The sequence below is a fragment of the Camelus bactrianus genome, chromosome 22 (assembly GCF_048773025.1).
Source record: "Camelus bactrianus isolate YW-2024 breed Bactrian camel chromosome 22, ASM4877302v1, whole genome shotgun sequence".
In the NCBI taxonomy this organism is placed as follows: domain Eukaryota; kingdom Metazoa; phylum Chordata; class Mammalia; order Artiodactyla; family Camelidae; genus Camelus; species Camelus bactrianus.
Genome location: NC_133560.1, coordinates 22,323,724 through 22,334,752, shown reverse-complemented (window position 1 = coordinate 22,334,752; position 11,029 = coordinate 22,323,724). Strand labels below are relative to the sequence as shown.

Here is an 11,029-nt window from a genome sequence, read left to right as displayed (position 1 = left end):
GGCTGGAAACTCAGTGAAGGAACAATTTCATGTTTGGAAGCAAAATCCCTAGAGGGATGAAGGATAGAGTCTTTGGGGACAGCCAGCCATGGGTTCAGGTTTTGGATCTACCATTTTGACAGCTTCATCTCAAACAAGTTGCTTAGTTTCTCTGCACCCTAACATTCTCAGTGAGTATTCACAAGTTACTCAGAATGGGGTGATAAAAACAACACCTCCTACATTAATGAGAGGATTAATTAATAGGAAGCACAGAATAGGAACTCTACCAAAACCACCTGTCATTTACCAGGAGCACCACTTTGGGCAGGGCCAGCAGTGGTGGAAGCTGATGGCCATCCTCCACCCAGGAGCTGACCTCTCCGTGTCACATCTCACTTCAGGCACAGCCTCCATGCAGGCAGCCAACCTCTCAGCAGTGAGTGAATTCATCCTCATCGGCTTCTCCACCCTCCCCCACCTCCAGCTGATGTTCTTCCTGCTCTTCCTGCTCATGTACCTGTTCATGCTGCTGGGGAACGTGCTCATCATGGCCACCATCTGGAGCGAGCGCAGCCTCCACACCCCCATGTACCTCTTCCTCTGCGCCCTCTCCATCTCTGAGATCCTCTACACCTTTGCCATCATCCCGCGCATGCTGGCCGACCTGCTCTCCACCCACCGCTCCATCTCCTTCATGGCCTGTGCCAGCCAGATGTTCTTCTCCTTCACGTTCGGCTTCACCCACTCCTTCCTGCTCACTGTCATGGGCTACGACCGCTACGTGGCCATCTGCCACCCCCTGCACTACAACGTGCTCATGAGTCCCCGTGGCTGTGCCTGTCTGGTGGCCTGGTCCTGGGTTGGAGGCTTGGTCATGGGGCTGGTGGTGACATCAGCCATTTTCCAGCTCACCTTCTGTGGACCCAATGGCATCCACCATTTTGCTTGTCATGTGCCTCCACTATTGAAGTTGGCCTGTGGAACTGATGCACAGGTAGTGGCCAAGGGTGTGGGCATGATGTGTATCATGGCCCTGCTGGGCTGCTGTCTCCTCATCCTCCTCTCTTATGCCTTCATTGTGGCCACCATCTTGAGGATCCCCTCTGCTGAGGGCCAGCACAAGGCCTTCTCCACCTGTGCGTCCCACCTCACTGTGGTGGTTGTGCACTATGGCTTTGCCTCCGTCATCTACCTCAAGCCCAAGGGTCCCCAGTCTCTGGAAGGAGACACGCTGATGGGCATCACCTACACGGTCCTCACTCCCTTCCTCAGCCCCATCATCTTCAGTCTCAGGAACAAGGAACTGAAGAACGCCATGAAGAAGACCTTTCTCAGCAATTTTACCCAGAAAAAATGTGATTACTGGGAGGAATTCCTTGGACATAGCTAAACTGGGTTACCGGATTCTACCATTAAAGATGGCCCCCTGTAAACATGTAATACCATATTTGTCTGATGCTTTAAGGCTTATAAGGACCCTTGTCTGCAACATCCAAAGGTGCCCACAATGGTTAAGCAGCATCATGCCTGTACTCAGGGTGGAAAGCTGTATGAGGTGATCGATCACTCAGAGAAAATACGATTCGATGATTCCTATCTGTTGCAGGACACTTTGTCAGGTAGCGGTAAAGCCAGAATCTGTTCTTCTTCTGCCGGAAACAGGGGTAGTGTGATTACTCCCATCGCAGAATCTCACACTGCAAAGAGAAATGGAATACACCAAACCTTCCCCCTGTGCTAGGCAGCACCGGGTAGCTACAACACAGGTTTGGCAAGGCTGCAGGAGACTAACCCAGGTTACAGGGGAGGAGAGCAAAGCACCATAAACCCTAGCATTGCTCACTCATCTCTGTAATAATCAGCCTCAGAAAAAGTTGAGAAACCTCCACATTTTCAGTGTGAATCTTGAGCAGCTGCAGAGAGACTGGGAAGTCTCTATTGTTAGGTCGAGGAAAGAAGTCCCACCGTGGAAATGGCCTGCTGTGTCAGAGTGACTCGGCTCATGGGCCAGTGGTGAACTCTTTGGTCTCACTAATGAGTGCAGAACCCAGAATGAAGGCGTATCCCATGGTCACACTGATTTAATGCTCCCCCTTGGTACGAGGAGGGATTTAAGATTCATCATACTTCATAGTGCTTATAATTTGTTGAAAATATGTGTACTCAAAACAATGACAAATATGGTGTGATACCCCTTAAAAGTGGGATCAAAGAAAGATAAACTCATAAAAACAGAGATTGCAATGGTTGTTGCCAGAGACTGAGAGGTGGGGGAACTGGGGAGATGTTGTTTAAGGGCACAAATTTTCAACCAGTAGATCAACCAGTAGATGAGTAGACCTGGAGGTCTGATGCACAGCCTATAGACAATAAGACTGTATTATAAACTTCAGAGTTGCTAAGAGACTAGACCTTAATTGTTCCGACCACAAGAAAGATGTGAAGGTTATGTGACATGATACAGGTGTTGGCTGATCCTAACTGGTAGCTAACACTGTAGTGGTCATCAAACTGCAAATTATAAATGTATCACACCAGCATTTTATATATATTAAAGTTACACATTGGTATATGTCAGTTATAACTCAATTAAAAAGTTTTCTTGACAAATGTATATTGTTTCAGAATGTGGATTCATCCATTTATTTTAAAATAGCAATTTATAAAACTTAATGGGCACTAGTTGATGGTGGTACTGTTGTGTACAAAACGAACATAATTAAAACACACAAGCAATAAATTAATCACCCTAACTCTTTCACAGTGAGCCACAGTAATGAGAAAGTAATGTTTTACCTAATGTTGTGTGTAGGAGAGGGGGCAAGGGATTTGCAATCAGCTAGACACAGCCTTTAAGCATGCTTTGTGTTCTTACTTAAGCGATGATCCCTCTTCTTTTTTCTCTCCCTCTCCTGTCTCTCTCTTTCTCACTATCTTTCCTTTCTCTCACTCACTCTCTATTTCACTCCATCACCCTCTCCAGCCCCATTTCTAACTCCCTTACATTTCTTCTCTTTCCTCTTCCTCCTATGCAAATAGACCTATTATAGACAGCCTCCTTCTACTTTCCTTTCCCAGATGTTTCCCCATTTCTTACTTTATCCAATTTACTTTACAGATCAATTTTAAGGATTTCTGTCTCACTAGCTCATTATCTTTCAGTCTTTCTCTCTCCATTTGCATTCTAACATCCTTCACTCAACTCCACTCAGCATAGAAAACCCCGCTTTGGTTCTATCCCTTCCAGAGGCAATTAGGAACTGTAAATAATAAACCATTATCTTGAAACAAATAATTTTCTTATTTTACATTTATTATAACTAAGATGATAATAATTAAAAAACATTCGACAGTGTTTCATACATAAAGCTACTCAGAGTTAGGGTGGTATTTATTATATTTTATGTTATTCTTTTTATTCTTATATGGGGAAGAGGGAAATAAAATATACTCTTGCTTGTCTATTCGGAAAGAACTATGGGCATCAGTGCCTAGACACATCCATCTGGGGCTTCCCACCTGCCTATAGACAGATAGCAATTCTAAGGCACAAATAATAAGATGAAGTTCACCACACCAGGTATAAACAAGAGCTCATGATGGTTCAGGTCTATGCAAAAAAGAGATAAACAAGTTGAGGATAAAGAAATAGCTAGTATGCATCAAACTCCTATGGGGTGTGGATAGATTCACACACCTGAATCTTTACAACAGTTTTGAGACAGATTTATTATTGTAAGCTTTCTTTCATATTTCTTCATCACCAACCTGGCCATCAGGAGCTTAGAGGAGAGAATTTTCTGTGGAAATTTCTCTTTATGGCATTCTTCAGCTCCTTGTTCCTGAGGCTGAAAATGATCAGGCTAAGAAAAGGGGTGAAGACTGTATAGGTGGTGGCCATCAGAGTGTTACTGTCCATGGAACGGGGGCCCTTGGGCTTCAGGTAGATGATGGAGGCAAAGCCGTAGTGCACAATCACTATGGTGAGGTGGGATACACATGTGGAGAAGGTCTTGTGCCGGCCCTCAGCTGAGGGGATCCTCAAGATAGCAGCCACGATGAAGACATAGGAGAGGACGATGAGGAATAAACACCCCAGTAGGGCTGTGACACAAACCAGGATGACAACCATGGTGACAGATGATGTCTCCTTCCCACAGGCCAACTTCAAGAGGGCAAGCACATGACAACCAAAATGGTGGATCTCATTAGACCCACAGAAGGTGAGATGAAAAACTATCAACGTCAACATCATCCCCATGACTGAGCCACCAGCCCAGGACCAGGACACGAGACGGGCACAGTCACGTGTGCTCATGAGCACGTTGTAGCGCAGGGGGTGGCAGATGGCCATGTAGTGGTCATAGCCCATGATCATGAGCAGGAAGGAGTGGGTGTAGCCAAACGTGAAGGAGAAGAACATCTGCCTGGCACAGGCCATGAAGGAGATAGAGTGGTGGGTGGAGAGCATGTCGACTAGCATTCGAGGGGTGACAACAACAGTGAACAGAATCTCGGAGATGAAGAGGGCGCACAGGAAGAGGTACATGGGCGTGTGGAGGCTGTGCTCGCTCCAGATGGTGGCCATGATGAGCAGGTTTCCCAGGAGTGTGAACAGATACATCAGCAGGTATAGCAGGAAGAAGGTAGGCAGCAGCTTTGGCGGGAAGTTGGAGTAGCTGATGAGGATAAACTCAGACACTGTGCTATAGTTCTGACCGTTCATGGAATCTGCACCTGGTTAGATCAGAAACAGAATGAAGGCACAGTTGTTAAAGCAGAGGCTTTAACCTAGATTTAATGCCAATTGGAGACCTCTATATAACTATTAGAAGAAGACTCTACAACCATTTGTTAAACTTATCTAGTTATCACAATCTTCATCAGTAAGATGGAGTCAATCATAATTGTTCTTATCATTCAGTAATATGATAAAAATAAAATTAGATCAGTATTTTAAATGCTTAAGATACAGTTTGGCTAGTGGGTTTTTATTAATTACAGTGACTAAAAAATGAATATTTACCATTTTTGGAGGCACTGAAGACAAACATAGATGATCAGGGTTATATTCTCTTGAATAGTATTCTTGTTTTAGGAAAACTTTATGTGGATCTTGGGGCTCTAAAAATGTTTTCCTCTGAGAGTCTTTGTCTTTTAACTGATGATTTAACACATTTATATTTATTTTAATACTGTTTTAATGGTACGCTTTTTTCCCATGTTGTTGCATATTTATATTTACTATTCTAAATTAACTGAACAGAAAGTTTGAAAATAAAAGGGTGGAAGAATATATGCCAGGAAAATATAAATCAAGTGAAAACTGAGGCAGAACTCTTGAAAACAGACAAAAGTAAATGCAAGGAAAGAAGACTTATAACATCTCCATTAACATTTGTCACTCAAAAACATCAGGCTTCTTTGGAAAAATGGTCTAGGGAAGGAAGTAAGCTTAGGACATCTTGTACCAGCATGAAATGAAACTTTAAAGTGAGTAATGGGTTAATGCTAAGTGGATGCCAGGACCAGATTGCAGATATGCCCATTCACTAAAGCTGATTGCCAAAATGAAGGATTATGTTACAAAGGATGGAAGAGCAAGCTAAATGACACCATAAGGAAGTAATCAGACAAATCCAAGGATGGAACATGCTGCAGAACAACTGGTCTTGTCTCATGGATACCAGAGTGATTGAAAGAATAAAGAGAATTTCAGGGAATATAACAACCAGATGCAATATAGGGTACTAGCTTGGATACTGACTTAGATAAACCAGTGCAAACTAATTTTAAGGCAATAGAAAAAACTTTGATATGGTTTGAATGAATAAGTAAATATGAACAATATGAGATTATTATTAACTTAGTTATTAATTTTGAATGTTACCTTGTTATAAAAACAAATTTCTTCTGTATAGCACAGGGAACTATATTCAATATCTTGTAATAACCTTTAATGAAAAAGAATATGACAACAAATATATGTGTATATATATGTGACTAACACTATGTGGCACATCAGAAATTGACAGATTGTAAATGACTATACTTTAATTTTAAAAAAGTATCTTGTTATTTTGACTGTGAAGAAAAAAATTCTTAGTTTAAATGAATACTGAAATTAAATATTACACAAACACACACTCATACTCCAAGAGACAAGTAAGAATATTTTATTAAACACAGAAGAAATTGTAATGATTGCGTATCATTAATCTATGTAACAATATACCCTGGAATAGTAAGTAATAAATAATCAACACAACCTCAATGAAATGGCTATAAGTAGAAAGAGATAAATCAATACTAGATAGGTAGATGAAACTTGTAGTTAGATATTTTCACGTAGTTTAGAAAGGCAATTTATGAATTATTGTAATGCAATTTATAATATTTAGACATTAGCTATTGGACATATTCAGACTCTTCAGCAAAGAGAGATTAAACATTTTTTAAGCCTACAGGGGACTTTTTTTTTTCAAAAATTGACCTTATATAAGGACATAAAAACATTCTCCATTCCAAATATAAATATAATGTAAATTATAGTGTACTAAAAGTAGAAATTGATAGAGGAGTAACTTTTAAACCCCCTGTGTTTAAGAGCTAAATGTAGCATTAAATAATCTTTTGTTACAATAGTAAAACATAAGACTCTAAACAAAAATGAACATAAATACAAAACAGAAACAGACTCATAGACACAGAATACAAACTTGTGGTTGCCAAGGGGGCAGGGGGTGGGAAGGGACAGACTGGGATTTCAAAATTTATAGATACTATCAGGCATATGCAGAATAGATAAACAAGATTACACTGTATAGCACAGGGAAATATATACAAGATCTTGTGGTAGCTCACAGCAAAAAAAAAAGTGTGGCAATGAATATATGTATGTTCATGTGTAATTGAAAAATTGTGCTCTACACTGGAATTTGACACAACGTTGTAAAATGACTATAACTCAATAAAAAATGTTAAAAAATTTTAATACACTTATAATTAAATAATTCAAGCATCTAATGTCAAATATTATGCTAATGGTACTATGAAAGATCTACATCGCTTTATAATACATTTATCAAGAAGGAAGTCATGCTTAATAAAACTAAAATCAGGTTGCTGGAAAAGATTAATAAGATAAAAACAAAGAGAAAATGCCAATAAGAAAATACAAAAAATTAAAATTGAGAAATAACTACAGAATTAATGGATATTTTTAAATTAATAAAAATTGTAAGTAAAATACAAGTTGGTAAATTTGAAACAGTAGATTAAGTAAGTTCTTAGAAAACTATAAAATTCCAAACCTGGTGCAAGAAAAAAATAGGAATCCTGGAGACTCAAGTAAATTTTAAAGAAATTAAAAATGTTAAAGAAAAGCTGTCCCTCCCCAATATCCTTGACCCCAGTGGGTTTACAGGTGATCTCTCTTAAACTTTTAAGGAACAGTTGATGAGTATCTTATACTTATTCTTAAAAACCAGAAGAAACATATGCTCACTTCATTTCATTGGGTTAATGCAATCTTGATTTTAAACCAGGTAAAATGTTAATAAGTAAAGAAAATTATAGGCCCACCATTTCATCTATCCATGCAGATTTTTAAAGTCATAAGAAGACATAACCTAGTAAAACCCAATGGTTTTTCAAAAATGGTATATTATAAGCAAGTGCTTTTGGTTTCTCTCATAAATGACAAGGATGGTTCAGCATCAGAAGACCTATCATGTGACTCATCAGGTGAATACATTAAAACAGAAAAACTATAAAATTATTTCAATTAAGGCAAGAATATCATTTTTAAAATTCAAGTCCTATTTATGATTTTAAACATTGGTGTGCAATACTGTTTTAGTTTTATACCTACAACATAATGATACGATAGATGTACATCTGTTATGCTTTTTAAAAAAGCCTCTTTGCAACATGTTACGGAAGGGGACTTTCTTAACTAGGTGAAGAATATATACTACAGATAGTGGCACAAAAACAGACACATAGATCAATGGAACAAAATAGAGAGCCCAGAAATAAACCCATGCACCTATATTCAATTAATCTACTACAAAAGAAGCAAGAATATACAATGGAGAAAAGACAGTCTCTTCAACAAGTGGTGCTGGGAAAACTGGACAGCTGCAAGTAAAACAATGAGATTAGAACCTTTCCCCACAATATATTCAAAAATAAACTCTAAATGGATTAAAGAGTTAAATGTAAGACCTAAAACCATGAAACTCTTAGAAGAAAGCACAGGCAGAACAGTCCGACATAAATTGTAGCAATATTTTTTTGGATCTGCCTCTTAAAGCAAAAGAAATAAATGCAGAAATAAATGGAATCTAATTAATCTTAAAAACTTTTATGCAGCGAAAGAAACCATCAACAAAACAAAAAGAGAACCTATGGAATGAGAGAAGATGTTTGCAAAGATTATGACCAACAAGGAGTTAATATCCAAAATATATAAACAGCTCATACAACTCGATTTCAGAAAACAATCTATCAAAAATGTGCAAAAGACAAGAATACATATTTTTCCAAAGAAGACATACAAATGGCTAACAGGAACATGAAAAGATGCTCAACACTGTTAATTATTAGACAAATGCAAATCATAACAACAGTGAGATACCACCTCATATCTGTCAGAATTGCTATCAACAAAAAGTCTATAAATGAAAAATGGTGGAGATGATGTGGAGAAAAGGGAACACTTGTACAGTGCTGGTGGGAATGTAAATTGATGCAGCCACTAAGGGAAACAGTATGGAAGTTCCTCAAAAAAATTCAAAATAGAGCTACCATATCATCCAACAGTTCCACTCCTGGGTACTTATTTGGTACAAATGAAAACACTAATTTGAAAAGATACATGCACCTCAGTGATCATAGCAGTACTATTTACAATAACCAAGATTTGAAAGCAACCCAAGTGCCCATCAGCAGAAGGATGATTGGTTTAAGAAGATGTGGTGTATATATAGTATTCAGCCATAAAAAAAGAATAGAATTCTGCCATTTGCAGCAACGTGGACGGACCTAGAGAATATTATGCTAGTGAAATAGACAAAGATAAATACTGTTTGATATCACGCATATGTGGAAAATGTAAAACAGTGCAAACGAGTGTATATGCAAAACAGAAACAGACTCACGATATAGAAAACAACTAGCAGTTACCAAAGGGAAGGAAGATAGGGAACAGGAAAATTCAGGGTATGGGATTAAGAGATACAAACTACTATGTATAAAATAGATGAGCAGCAAAGATGTATTGTATAGCACAGGGAGTTACAGCTATTATCTTGTAATAACCTTGAATGGAGTATAATTTGTAAAAATACTGAATCACTATGCTGTACACCAGAAACTAATATAATATTGTAAATCAACCATACTTCAGTTTTAAAAAACCTTAAAAAAGAATATGTGCTACAAAACTAGCAGGTAGCTTACTAATGGGGAACTTTTGATGCATTATTTTAGGATCAAGAATCCAAGGTTACTTACTGTCTAGGCTGTTCTTTAAAACTGAACTGAAAGCCATGAGCAGTGCTCTAAGGAAAGGAAAAGAGAAGGTATATAAGGTTGGAAGGGAAGAAACATGGTCACGTACCTAGAGAGGGTGAAAGAATCAAGATGTAATATGTTAGAACAAAAAGAAGCACAATGCTGTGGAAGGCAAACCAACTTCCAAAAAACATAGTATTTCTCACGGTATTACACCAGCAATTATCTCTTGAAACACAGAGTTGAAGTTAAGCAGGCGAAGACTCTTAAGAGCGACACAGACTATGAAGTAAAAGCCCTCAACCATTTGCTCTTAGGATCCTCTTACAATAAAACACTGAGTTCCCAAAGGGCTTTTGTTTGACGGGGGTCAGAACTATCAATCTTTCCCATTTTAGAAATCGAACCTGAGAATCTTTTAAAGGATTTGTATTAGGGTATCTAAAAGAACAACAATGAATCTATTACATTTTAATATAGTGACATTTTAAGGAAAGTAATCACATTTTCAAATAATGAGTAGTGATAATAGTGGTCCTGTTCTACATTTTCGCAAGTACGTTCCTCGTCCGGCCTGGTGGTAGACAACCTAATGCTGTGTCTGATTCTTTGTCAGTCTGTGGCAGTATGTCGTTTTATTTGATGCATGAGACAAAAACATATCCTCACGTGTACTGCCAAGGTAGGGACCTGGTGGACCCCCAGAAAGTGTATCAGGGAACCCCAGGGGTCCTCATATTATATTTTGAAAACCTTTGTTATAAAATATCTAGGATTCAACAACAAACATGCAATACCTCCAAAGACAAAAAGGTTAGCGAACAATAAAAATGTAGAGGATGATCTGAATACATGGAAGCTGTTTACTTTCCTGGATGGGATGATCTAATATGATAATGGTATCACTTCTTCCCCAAATTACACCATCAGTACAATTGCATTTATGACTCCAGTGAATGGACTGTAAATTTAGTAACTATCCTAAATTTCCTCTGAAAAATAAAGTCAGTGCAAAAGGATACTCATCTTATCATTATTATTGTGAGCAGGACAGATTTGTCTTCCCAGGGATTATGGCACATTCTAGAGTCGTAGTCATTTTTAAAAATGTGAACCAGGAACAGGCATAGACATCCATTAACTTGACTGGATATCTCAGAAAATATCCCGTTATTATTCATAATGTAATATATGATAAAGGTGGCAGCACAAATAAAGGAAAAGATGCATTGTTTCCCAGTTTGTGGTAGGAAAACTGTTCATTTTATGAAGCAAAGTAAATCCGAATTTCTGCCGAAGACCACATGCAAAGGTAGAATCCAGATGGATTCAAGACATAAATGTGAAACAAAGTATAAAGTTAACAAGAGAAAGTGAAAGAGAATTACTTTGTGGATCTTAGTAGTGGAGAAGGACTTCCTAAACAAAACTTCAAAAGCACAAACGTTAAGTTGATTTTTAAAAGACATGAAAACGTCAACGTTAAGAATTTCTGTTCCTGCTAACTACTATACGTAGGCTAGATAAA

The 11,029-nt window shown here is 38.2% G+C and overlaps 2 protein-coding genes across 2 annotated transcripts; one reads left to right on the top strand and one right to left on the bottom strand.

The window, feature by feature from the left end:
- The first annotated feature begins 394 nt into the window (after positions 1 to 394).
- Positions 395 to 9,322, top strand: LOC105074540 (olfactory receptor 10H1-like). Its single transcript, XM_010962110.2, has 2 exons — positions 395 to 1,316; positions 9,261 to 9,322. The coding sequence occupies exons 1-2, from the start codon at positions 395 to 397 to the stop codon at positions 9,320 to 9,322; spliced, it is 984 nt and encodes a 327-aa protein (XP_010960412.2).
- Positions 3,758 to 4,708, bottom strand: LOC105074538 (olfactory receptor 10H3-like). Its single transcript, XM_074350025.1, has one exon. It carries the CDS (start codon positions 4,706 to 4,708, stop codon positions 3,758 to 3,760), a length of 951 nt encoding a protein of 316 aa, XP_074206126.1.
- Positions 9,323 to 11,029: the final 1,707 nt, after the last annotated feature.